We start from the raw sequence: 12,090 nt of genomic DNA, 5'->3' as shown, positions 1-12,090 counted from the left end.
CAATTCTTCCACTCCCAATGCATACAGTCGATGCTTCCAATCATCCCTGGAAACCCACGTTGTTCTCCACTAGAAAGTAGTCTTTGCAGATCCTCCGGTGTGGGACGTCTTAGGTATTCACCGCCAAACAAGTCGATTATTCCCGCGGCAAAATTGTGCAAACATTTTCGAGCTATTGTTTCACCAATTCGGACATATTCGTCTACTGTATCAGCCGCACCACCGTATGCCAATTGTCGAATTGCTGCGGTACATTTTTGGAGCGGAGTTAGACTCGACCGTCCGGTTGCATCTTCTGATTGTTGAAAATACTGTATTTCTGTGGAGAGACGATGCACAATACGCTGGAACAAAGATTTGTTCATTCGAAACCGTCGCCGGAATAAACTGCAAGAGTATGTTGGATTCTCGCTAAAATAATCATTCCAAAGGTGGTTGTGGCCTTCTTCCCGGTTTCTCTCCGATATCACATTAAAATTACAAAACGAGCAGGTAGAACTACAAGAGTTCATATTAAAATACGAATTCAGAAGTGCATATTACAAAACACATGAGTAAATCCTTGCTCAGTTCCACTTAAAAAACACATGAGTAACACCTACAACAAGAACCATAAAACCTACATACGAGCAGCTAGTCCAATGCCTATTAGCACTACGACAACAACCATAACACAAGCAATTCTGAATAACCTAGATGTATTTCTCGCTAAGTCACAACCAATTCTCTCAACCCTTAACAACTTCTGCTCTAAATCAAACTGCAGATCCTTAAACTTGCGCATATGGGTGTCGTCGTCACTTAGAAACGAAAGGTAATCTACCCTATCAGAAAGCTGAGCATAATGTGTACCTAAGGCTTTGATCTCCTCTGTAACCGCGACATCCCACCACTTGTATACATGGCAGTCTCCGTCGTCGATGTTGTCACAGGTGTAGAACCTTCTCCCCGGGTCATTTCTTTTGTAAGAAGTAGCTAAAAGCGGCTCGCGGCCACAGTAGCATTCCTTGGGGAAGCCAAACTCCACTTCAGGCTGCAGAGGGTACTGATTCTGCGCGGCTTCGATCTCTGCTTGGTCTAGCATGATATTCATTTCTGTCGAGCTGTTTCCACTGTCTGCTGAGTTCCGTAAACCATAATCCTCCGAATCAGACGGCTGCGTGTAGCTATAATCCAAACCCATAACCTGTCAATAATAAAGATGGCACACATAAGTTTTGTATGTCACATAACATCAAGCATACATTATGACAGTGAACAAAGTAAATAAACTCCCATGATTTAAAACAAGGAATATTATTTCATAAACCACAGAAGCAAGTTGTTGAAACAGCAAATTAAAAAAAACAACAAGTTCAAACATCAAATTTAAAACATCAAAGGCTTAGTTTAAAAATACAAGGCAAGGAGTTTATTCTTCACGACTTCTTCACTCTCACTAAGTGGTTCCTTCTTAGCTAGGAGAGTATCAAGAATCGCGAGCTTGGATAGCTTCTCCTTCTGTGCCAAATCTTCCATCTTCAGATCCCACATGCTCTTATAATCTCCATAAGCCTTCCCTTTACCACTGTTCTTGCTTGCTTTTGCCGCCTTAATACCTTCAGGCCACATCTCTTGGTCACCAACATTGTTGTCTGTAGCTTGCGAAAAGGACTCAGTTGCCTTTCTTTTTTGTGCAGCAGTGTTGAGACTCAACCATTTCTGCTCATGCCTCAAGATACACCACGCATGCTCCAGTGTAAACTTTGTGTTGTGGTCGGAGTGGAAGATCTGATGAGCCGACTTTAGAACATCGTTTTCATTCTGTCCACTACTGATTTGTCTCTCAGCAGTAGCGTATGCTGGAGCGAACTTGTTGGTCTGATCATTGATCTTTGACCACCGCTGCTTCCAATGGGTATGAGAGTTCGCATCACCACCCTCACCAACATTACGACTTGCTTCGTAGTAATCTCCTACCCGTTGCCAGAAGGTTCCTCCCTTTTGGTCGTTTCCAACTACAGCGTCCTTAGAAGTATTAAGCCAGGCGCTCATTAGGACCTCGTCATCAGATGGGGTCCATGTCTTTCTCCCCCAACGGTCCACTGGTGTGACTGAACCTACAGCAGGAGCCTCAGTTTGTTGGGAACCAAAAGAAGGGATTTGTGAGGCTCCAATGTTTACAGTAGATGGAAAGGTTTGTTGATTCTGAGAGTTAAGAAGCCCTACGTAACTACGATACTGGTTATATGGATTCGTTGAATCCATATCAGGATTCGTTGAATCCATATCAGGTTTCCTTGAAGCCATACCAAGTAATAGGAGAGAAAGAAGAGTATGGAGAAAAAGAAGAGTATGGAGATAATTAGCAAAGCTGACATAAGGTTGGGATTTAATAGCTCACATTTGATGGAGGAATAATAACTCACAACCACCTAACCATTATCTACCTAAGTCTAATCAAGAGTTATTACCATCTAACAAGTACAAAGCTATGTGAAGCGATCTCGGTTACATTTTCATTAAATTATTAAGAGATTTCGTTACACAATCAGAGATGACAATGCAGTTTAGTTACAAATCAATATAACTACGAACACATCGTTGTAACTAGGCATTTAAGTAACAACTATTCACAATCAATCATGGCAATGCAAAAGAATATTTGGTTTCCTTCATTTTACCATTAATACTTACAGTTCCCTGACATGACAAGTAACCATAACCTACAATTGTCAATGCAAAAGAGTATTTGCTAAGACAATAACAACTACTCTAATTGGAAATGAATCTACAGAGGTTCGTCGGCCATATTACAATAAGAACTACTCTTTCATCAACAATTTTATAATGATTCATCAAAATTCATCGGCCAATCTAAGAAAGCACAACTAACAATGGCTATAATCTCCTTCAATCATGCAATAACAACAAACAACAACAACAACCAAACAACGACATAAACCTCTAACGCATTCTTGTTTAGGGTAGAGAAAGACATACCTTTCTGATTCTAATCGGCGGAGAAGCTTTCGGTCGGACAATATATCGGTCTCGAGATCGCGAAATAATCGATCGGCTCTTCAAATCAGGGGAGGATCGCCATCTACCTTTATCGCCGTCGAGAGAGTTTCGTGAGAGAAGGAGAGAAAGAGAGAGAGTTGTGATGAGACGAAACCGTGTGTTGTCCTATACCGCACTTCTCCAATCTTTTTTCGCCACGTATGACGAAGGACGAGCCCAGGACGAGCCCACAAACTTCCTATTATGGGACTTACACAATCCTTAACAATTAACTCCCTTTTTCATTTTCTTTTTGGGCCTAAATTAATAAGGACGTCCATAAGGACGCCCGATACTGATGCTCTAAGGTAACATCATAATAACATCGTAGACTCCAAAACAAGATGCTTCTCCTTTCTCCCTATTACTACGTTGTCAAAGTAAAAAAACTGTTACCTTTTGGGAATTCTGGGACCTTCTCTTTTTCTTTGTGTTTAACCTTTTCTAGAAGACGAAACATCAAAACATCGCACTAGTCAACGTTTCTACACGATAGAGGAGCTAGGAAAATTACCAAAGGTTACAGAAGCTTTTACAAAAAAAAAAAATCAATGTAATATAATGATCTAGATCAACATATCTATATATAATCAAGGATCAATATTAAAAACGACCTTATGTATAAATTCAAAGAAAGAAGGAGCAACATAACCAAAGATATGATAGAATCAAGAGGAGGCTTGTCATCGCTATAAGTGACAGATCAAGCTTACCAGATTCCAAACATTGAAAGATATGTATATCAAGAGGGTTTTACAAAGAAACCCTAACAGATGTCTACTGGCAGTATGACCACCTCCTTCTTTCACACACAACCGATATACATACATTTATATACAAAAGGAGGTGGACAGAATGCCAAAGAAATCTGTAAGAAACTCTTTGCCAAACCCTCGTGAAAGGAAAAGAACAGAAAAATTAAGATTCAGTTTGTTTTCCGTTCTTCTATTTGTATTCACCACAAGGATGGAGAGATACACAAGAGGGTTTTGTAAATATAATGGTTCAGTGATGTGAGAGGGGGAAGGTGGAAGTATATTTATTGGAGAGAGAGAGAGAGACACAGATTGGTTAAAAAGACTACATAAAAGTAAAACCCTAGATGGGTTGTGATGAAATAAGAGAAGACGATAGGATTGGGAATTAATTAAAAAGACTACATAAAATAGGTAATCAAGGAAGACAGAGACTATAACAAAAAGAAAGCAGATGAGAAAAGAAAATATATCTGCGGCTTTCTCGGAAAAATAAACTCATTTTTGTTTGTAAAAACGACAGTGAATAGTTTTGTTTCTCGAGCTCTTTATTTCGTTTGGTTTCTCACCAAAAATAGTTAGCAACTTTTCAACGGGGTTCACCTTTGCGCCTACCATTTCCGTTTCTTTTTCAGCTTTTTTACGGATAAATAAACGTTGACGTAATGACGTTGGCAATATATGCAGTGTGACCCAAAAATATCAATTAAAATATAACAAAAGCTAACAGAAATAAAAATAATTACCACTACCCGCTGCATATTTTTCTACCAATTTTAATGAGTATTTTCTTAAAAACAATAGTGCTGGACGAATAACGAGTTTAGCTTACTTCATTTTTGACTTACAACCAAGTTGGTACTCGTACTCGTTTTGTTAGCACCAAGCTCATTCTCGAGGGCAGAATAAGATATTTGAATCTAAACTATATGTCGGGTTTTAAAACACTATATATCGAATTTAAAAGTCGAATAGTCACTACATTTTTTATCTGAGACTGAAAATCAATTTCATCATATGCGTGACTAGAAATTTAATATTAATTAGCTATATAAACGTTGAAATCTGACAGAAAAAATAATTGATCAGTATACAAACTAAACATGATACATTGTGTGAGTTGTAATAAAAGAAAAATCTTGCGTGAGTACCATGCACGTGATGTCGTCACGTTGATCCGTGATCACTACAACCGTTACTTAACAAGAAAACTATTAAAATTATCAATTGTAACGTTAATAAATCCGAAGTTACGGAACACATCCGGAACACATCCGAAGAAACGGAGAAAACGTCTTGTTCATAATATTTATTAGTACAATATGGCGAATTATATTAAGTTATTAACATTTTTAACAATTTTCTCACTTTTGGTTCATGCGACGGACGGTACAAGACAACTTTCAGTTGATGGGTCCATTTACTAGTCCCCTAGAGGGGAGTGGATTACAGAATCCAAAGCACAGGGTAAAAAGCATTAATAAGGGTAAGACGTCTAAATTAACTCTCTAGGGCTCATTAAAAGAAGGGTAAATCTTTGGGTTTAAAAAGAGTCAATCTCTTCTCTTTTTTCTAGAGATAGCCAGTTTATATTACTAATCAATTTGAAAACATTACAGATTAGTAATGAGAGTTAAAACTTCTTTCCTATGTAGGGCCGGTCTAACTTTTAGAAAAAACTTGTAATGTCCTACTCAAAAATACAAATTTATGTTCTTCGTATAATTTTTTTTTAAAATCCTATATACAACTAAATTTTTGTAAAATAATTGGGATGTCCTAAACAGCCGGTTCCTTTGTTTGTGCTCCGGACCGGGCATGCTATATGTTGCACTCATTACTCCCACGGCCTGCATATTATCCTTTATTCTTCTTGACATTTTTTTTTGTATGTTAAATATTCTCGACAATTTTGCTTTGACAAATATCTTTACTTTCGTTTACAAAGAACTTTCACATAAATCATTTCCTTTTAATTTCGAGAAAACAAGGAACAAACTCCCACAAAATGGAATTAGAGTTGCTATAATTCCGTGTGAATAACAGATGCACACTTCAAGGTATTAAATGCACCAACTCATAATAATGATGCACACTATTTACTGCCTCAAAGTCTATCCCTCCACTATATTTTTACTCTTTTTTCATCAACCCTCTTACTCCAAACTTTTCTTTTGTTAAAGTACTCCAATTTGTGTCTTTTAAGAGCATCATTATCCTACATCTTCTAAATAGGTCTCTTAATTTTATTCTAAATAACAAAATATTATTATTTTAGTTGATTATGTTTAAGCAAAAAAATTTAAATATAAATAAAATGTCTAAGCTACACATACCTTGACAGGTGGAAGAACTGGGTTAGAGACGTTTACTATCGTAGCAAAATAAGAACCTTTGCAACTTCTCTTTCTAACTTTTTTATGTTTTTGATTTTTCTTTAATTACAATTACCATAACAACCCACTTAAGAGCCCAGCGATAAAGATGCTCTAAGTGTTAAGAGTTCACTTAAAACATTGGTAACTTAAATTTTGTTGGTGTTTCCTATACTATCAAATTACACCACACACTTAATGGATGTCTTTTTGTCTGACAGTTAAAACTACTCGTTCCGTTCCATTAAAACAGATTTTTTAGAAAAAAAGTTTATTTCACAGAGATGTATTTTTGTGTTTTCTTTGAAAAAATTGTACGCTTCAAAAAAATTAATTGACTTTATTAAATTATTATTGGTTAAAACTTATTGAAAATTGACAATTACAAAAAACGATACATTTATTATGGTAATTTAATGTGTTTTCTTAATACGTGTGAAAATACCAAAAGTTTATCTTTGTGGAACAGGGGGGAAGTATATACAAATCTCCAAAGCATGAAAACCATGTACGAGATATGTTCGTACTTTGTAATAGATAGCTAGAAAAGTTTTTTTAGGTAGAAATGTTTAACAATGTTTTTTTCTATGAATTCCTCTTACTGTTGCGTACGTAGTCTTTTATTTTTTTTTTTTTTTTTTTTTTTTAATCCGGGTTCCCCACTTACGTGGGTCATTCCCTGGGCCCGGTTATGCAGCGGTCCACTTCACCCGGGAGGGCTATACCTGGGCTGGGGACAAGGCCCAACACCCAGTACCGCATTTGATGACAAGATGGGCAGTTCCCCTCCGCCTGGCGTCGAATCCGAGAGCATGACAATTGGCTCCCAAGGTCCTTACCAAACGAGCTACCACATCCCGTCTACGTAGTCTTTTATTTGGGTTTTCATATTTATGAAATAGGGTTTAACGAAGAAATATGTGAACAACCAAGGTCTTTGGTGGAGATTGAGTCGTTTGATTTTTGCATTCAGTGATAATGAAAGTAAAAACTGAAAATTGGGTTCGGATTCTGAAGGTGACAGTGTATGATTGAATCATCAAAAATACATGTTTCATAGAAGTTGCTCAAGTAGGAAAACAAAGATGGCCAGGTACGTACATACTGCAGAAAAACCTATGCGCATCTCTTAAAAATTTCCAACATTTGTATCTGTATATATACAGTAAAAACTATAAAAATTAATATATTATAAAGTTATTAGTTAAGAAAAGTTTGTTTTTCAAATTGCTTTTTTTCAATAAAATAAGAATAGTTAATTTTACCGTATATATATATATATATAACTAATATATATATATATACACAAAATAATAGAATAAAACGATATGAAAATTTTCTAAAATTTCTAAAATTTAACTAATATATATATTAGTTATATATATATACGGTAAAATTAACTATTCTAAAATTAATATATATATTAGTTAAATTTTAGAAATTTTAGACAATTTTCATATCGTTTTATTCTATTATTTTGTGTATATTAAAAGTTGACAATACAATGTAAAAAACACTATTTTCTTTTGTCGTAGAAATATGTGGAACTGTGTGACTTCAATACTAATATCTATCAAGATCAATGTAGTAAAACTGTGAATCACAGTGTGATACATGACTGTGTGATACATGACTATTTTTAATGGTTTACTTTATTTTTTACTTCAAAATAGAATTATTTTGTAATAGAGTTAAGTTTTATTCTATATGTACTATATCTTAAAGTGAAAAATAAAACTGATGAAAAAAAATAAATGAATTAATTTATATATGAAATAAATTCATTGGTATTCTATTATAAAATTAAAAATAAAATACCATTAAAATATTTTTAATTAAATTCTATTCGAAGATAGAAAATTAAAAAAAGAATGAGGTTGGAAATGTTTTAAAATTCTACTAAATAGTACTAGTAAACAACAAAAAAACATTTGAAACACATATCAGCTAAAATCTCAGTTCGTTCGATTCAATAACATTGACATTGGGGTAAAAAGGTTGGTAAAAGTTGATTTAGTGGATTAGATGCTAATAAAGAAAACAATTACAAGTCGCCAGCCCAAATCATAATTATGTTTTGGCGAATTTATTCCTTACTTTTTCACCTTTTCTATCATGCATATGCGTCTCATGCATACCATCATCATTATCGTCATTTACTCGAATTGTCATCTTATATACTCCTTTCAAGCGCTTTGCTCAAAAGTTTAGTTTCTACTCTCTCCGTTTCGAAAAGATACATATTTTATATTTTTCACACATATTAAAAAAACATATTAAAACTTGATTGTAAATGCACTATTTTTGTGAATAACAATTTTCTATAACTTTTAGCCAATAGAAATCCAATAAACACCATTATTTGTTTTGAAATTTACAATTTTTCATTAAATAATACATTAAAAAGTAAAAAATGTATCTTTTTGAAACAATTTTTTTTGTAAAAAGTGGATATTTCTGAAACGAAGGGAGTACTACTTTGTTTTGTATTAGTTAGATGATGTTTTACCTTTTTTTTGTTGACGATACTATGTTTTCGCTTAATACACAAATATTAAGAAGACTACTTTTAATCAAAAGTATTATTTAAATATAATTTAAAACTAATTACTTTAAATATAAATATATTAAAAATATATTAAAAATATATTAAAAATATAATTAGTTATACAGTTTTTGATAAAATTAAAGTTATCTATATTTGTGCAAACATCATATATATTATGAAACAACATGAAACTATTAATAATCAATTTGTTATGTTCAGTCATCTAATATATGAATTAACATGAAACTATTAATAATCAATTTGTTATGTTCCCGGTCACAAGATTCTTAATTACAAAAATATATCCAGTCACATTTTTACTCGTCACATTTTTACTCAAATGGAATACGTACTTCTTTAAAATGGGATCTTTTACCCCGAGATTATATGTGTTTTATATGGTTAGCGTGGATGTGGTTAATCATACCTTAAAAAGAAGAATAAATTGATTTTTTCAGTTCAAAAAGTTTTTTTTTTTTTTTTCTAAAAAAAAAAAAAAAAAAAACTAACTTGCAGGAAGAAAAATCGAGCACTTCTCAGGAGAACACTCCAGCGCTTGTTCCACTGATTGTTCCCAGGTGAGTGCTCGAACCAAAAAAAAAAAAATCTAACTAATACAAAACAAAGTAGTACTCCCTTCCTTTCAGAAATATCCACTTTTTGGTTCAAAAAGTTGATTTTTGAAAAGAATTTGGGAAGATCTACGTGAGACTCCATGATTAAAAATCTTTTACGGCAGGCTGGGCAGCATTTTCACGTGATGGAGAAGGTATCTAATGAATTTTTTTTTTGTCAACGAAGGTATCTAATGAATAATTTGTTCTTTTTGCCCTTTGTCGCGTATTTATTGACATTTTAAATCCAAATAATACAATTTTTATTTTATTTTTACTATATAGAAGATGGCTAGTGAAGAAAGACACAAGAAGAAAACGAAGAAGATAAAGAATGGAAAAGACAGTGTTTGGTTGGGTCGAACGTCAAGTGATAAAAGATCGGCTTTTTGTTATTTAATTTCAAAACATGAATCATGAAGTATGACCTTTCTCAAAAAAAAAACAAAACATGAATCATGAAAGTGCATGACTCCATAAAATTCACATCGCTTGCTTGTGGGTTTCCTTCACATCTGCTTATGTTTTCATCTTTTTAAAGATTTAAATTGCCTATGGTTAACAACGAGTCTGTGTACTATAGTAGATAATCACTGAAAACCATACGAGGTTTGGACATCATGTCTTAAATTACCTCTTAATTACCTAAAGTTATTTTCTGCAGTAGTTAAGTGAAAAACTTTATGTTGAATATGGAAGATAGGTTTATTAATAGAGAAGTCATAGACTTATATACAAGAATAGCGAGAGAATACAAGAAAAGAGTATATACAGAGGAGCTAATAATATATCAATCAAGGGGATTGTGGGAATATTCTAACATGCACCCTCAAGATGGAGCACCGGAGGTGATTCCAATCTTGATAGCCAGATCGTTGAAGCGAGCGCGGGAGAGAGGTTTTGTCATAATGTCAGCCAGCTGATCATGTGATGAGACATGTGTAACTCGAACCGTGCGGGACTGAACTTGTTGGCGGACAAAGTGATAGTCTAAGGCTAAGTGCTTCATCCTAGAGTGAAAAACTGGATTGGCACTTAAGTATGTTGCACCTTTATTGTCTGAGTAAATGGTAGGAGTTGTAGCCACCTTGATCCCCAGTTCCCGTAGCAGTGACAAGATCCAGCATACTTCTGCAGTAGTCGAAGCAATGGATCTATACTCAGCTTCAGTAGATGAGCGTGCCACACCAGTTTGTTTCTTAGATGACCATGCGATAGAGTGTTTGCCAAAGTAAACAATGTATGCGCCAGTGGAGGTGTAGTCGTCTCGGTTTCCAGCCCAATCAGCATCAGTGAATGCGTGTAGTGATGGTGTGTTGTTGGACGAGAAGAAGATGCCTTTGTGGATAGTGCCGGCTAAGTAGTGCAGTATCCATTTTGCTGCTGTCCAATGTTCAGTACGTGGGAGATGCATGAACTGGGAGAGTTTGTTGACTGAGTAGGAAATGTCCGGCTGTGTAAGGGAGATATATTGTAGAATGCCTATGACTGCGCGGTACTCTGTTCCAGATGGTAGTGGGTCGCCACTTTGAAGTGTGAGTACTGTCGATGGGAACACTGGTGTTGGCATAGGCTTGGCATCCGACATCTTTGTCTTGTGGAGGAGATCTGCAATATAACGAGTCTGGGTTAGATAGAGACCTCGTGAATTACGTTGTACCTCCATTCCTAAAAAATATGACAATGCACCAAAATCTTTAAGAGAAAAACGAGTTGCTAGAGATTGTATGAAGCGATTAAGGTGATCAGTGTTACTCCCTGTGATGATCAAGTCATCGACGTAAACTAGCATATAGAGAAGGACGTTGCTGTGATTGTAGACGAAAAGAGAAGCATCGGCCAAGGAGTTGGTGAAGCCAGATTGGAGAAGAAATGTTTTGAGCTCATTGTACCATGCCCGTGGGGCTTGTTTAAGGCCATATATGGCTTTGTGTAACTTACACACAGCCGTTGGGTTTGAGTGATCTTGGAACCCCGAGGGTTGAGTCATGAGCACATCATCTTCTAGTTTGCCTTGCAGAAATGCATTGTTCACATCTAGTTGTCTGAGTGGCCATTGGCGTGAGACAGCAACACTGAGGACTTGTCCGATGGTAGCAGGTTTGACAACAGGACTAAAGGTGTCATGAAAATCGATGCCTGGTCGTTGATGAAACCCCTTAGCAACCAGCCGCGCTTTGAATCTGTCAACAGCTCCATTTGGCAATCTTTTTATGGTGAAAATCCACCTGCATCCAACAATATTAGAAGCAATTTCAGGTTTGACCAAAGTTTAAGTTTTATTTCGAAATAAAAAGTCAATCTCAGCCTGCATTGCTGCCCTCCAGCGAGGATCTTTGAGAGCCTCTGCTACTGATGTTGGAATTGTTTCATTTGGATGTTGTACAGTAGCATGAAGATTAAGCTTTTGGACAGGTTTGCGGTTTCTGGTGCTCATCCGTGTTGGTTGTTGTTGTGGTGCGGCAGGTGACGATGTGTCTGTGGTTTCTGCAGTAGGCGCTGGAGATGGTGGTGGTCCAGGTGCAGCTGTTTGTTGTGCTCCAGAGGGCGTTGTCGCTGCAGTAGTTTCAGTATGTGCGGCTGGTGGTGATGGAGCTGGTGGTGCTTCTGGTTGTCGATATATCTGAGTAGGAGTTACTGAGGAGGTGGTGACCGAGACATCCTCAAATTGAGAAGAACATGGAGTAGTAGTAAGTCTGCCTGCAACACTGAAAGGAAAAACAGTTTCGTGGAATAAAACATGAAGAGATGTGTAA

General features: G+C 35.7%; 2 protein-coding genes across 2 annotated transcripts; both read right to left on the bottom strand.

Annotated features, from left to right (window-relative positions):
• Positions 1 to 619: 619 nt before the first annotated feature.
• On the bottom strand, positions 620 to 3,768 carry LOC106294395 (uncharacterized protein At4g04775-like). The gene is made up of 2 exons (XM_013729950.1): positions 3,756 to 3,768; positions 620 to 1,186 (listed from the first exon to the last, which is right to left on the bottom strand). The coding sequence occupies exon 2, from the start codon at positions 1,181 to 1,183 to the stop codon at positions 620 to 622; it is 564 nt and encodes a 187-aa protein (XP_013585404.1). The 5' UTR covers positions 1,184 to 1,186; positions 3,756 to 3,768.
• Positions 1,390 to 2,289, bottom strand: LOC106344476 (glutathione S-transferase T3-like). The gene has a single exon (XM_013783849.1). The coding sequence runs from the start codon at positions 2,287 to 2,289 to the stop codon at positions 1,390 to 1,392; it is 900 nt and encodes a 299-aa protein (XP_013639303.1).
• Positions 3,769 to 12,090: the final 8,322 nt, after the last annotated feature.

Source organism: Brassica oleracea, chromosome C5, assembly GCF_000695525.1.
Source record: "Brassica oleracea var. oleracea cultivar TO1000 chromosome C5, BOL, whole genome shotgun sequence".
NCBI lineage: Eukaryota > Viridiplantae > Streptophyta > Magnoliopsida > Brassicales > Brassicaceae > Brassica > Brassica oleracea.
The sequence above is the reverse complement of the archived record's forward strand: the minus strand, read 5'-3'. Positions and strand labels throughout refer to the sequence as shown.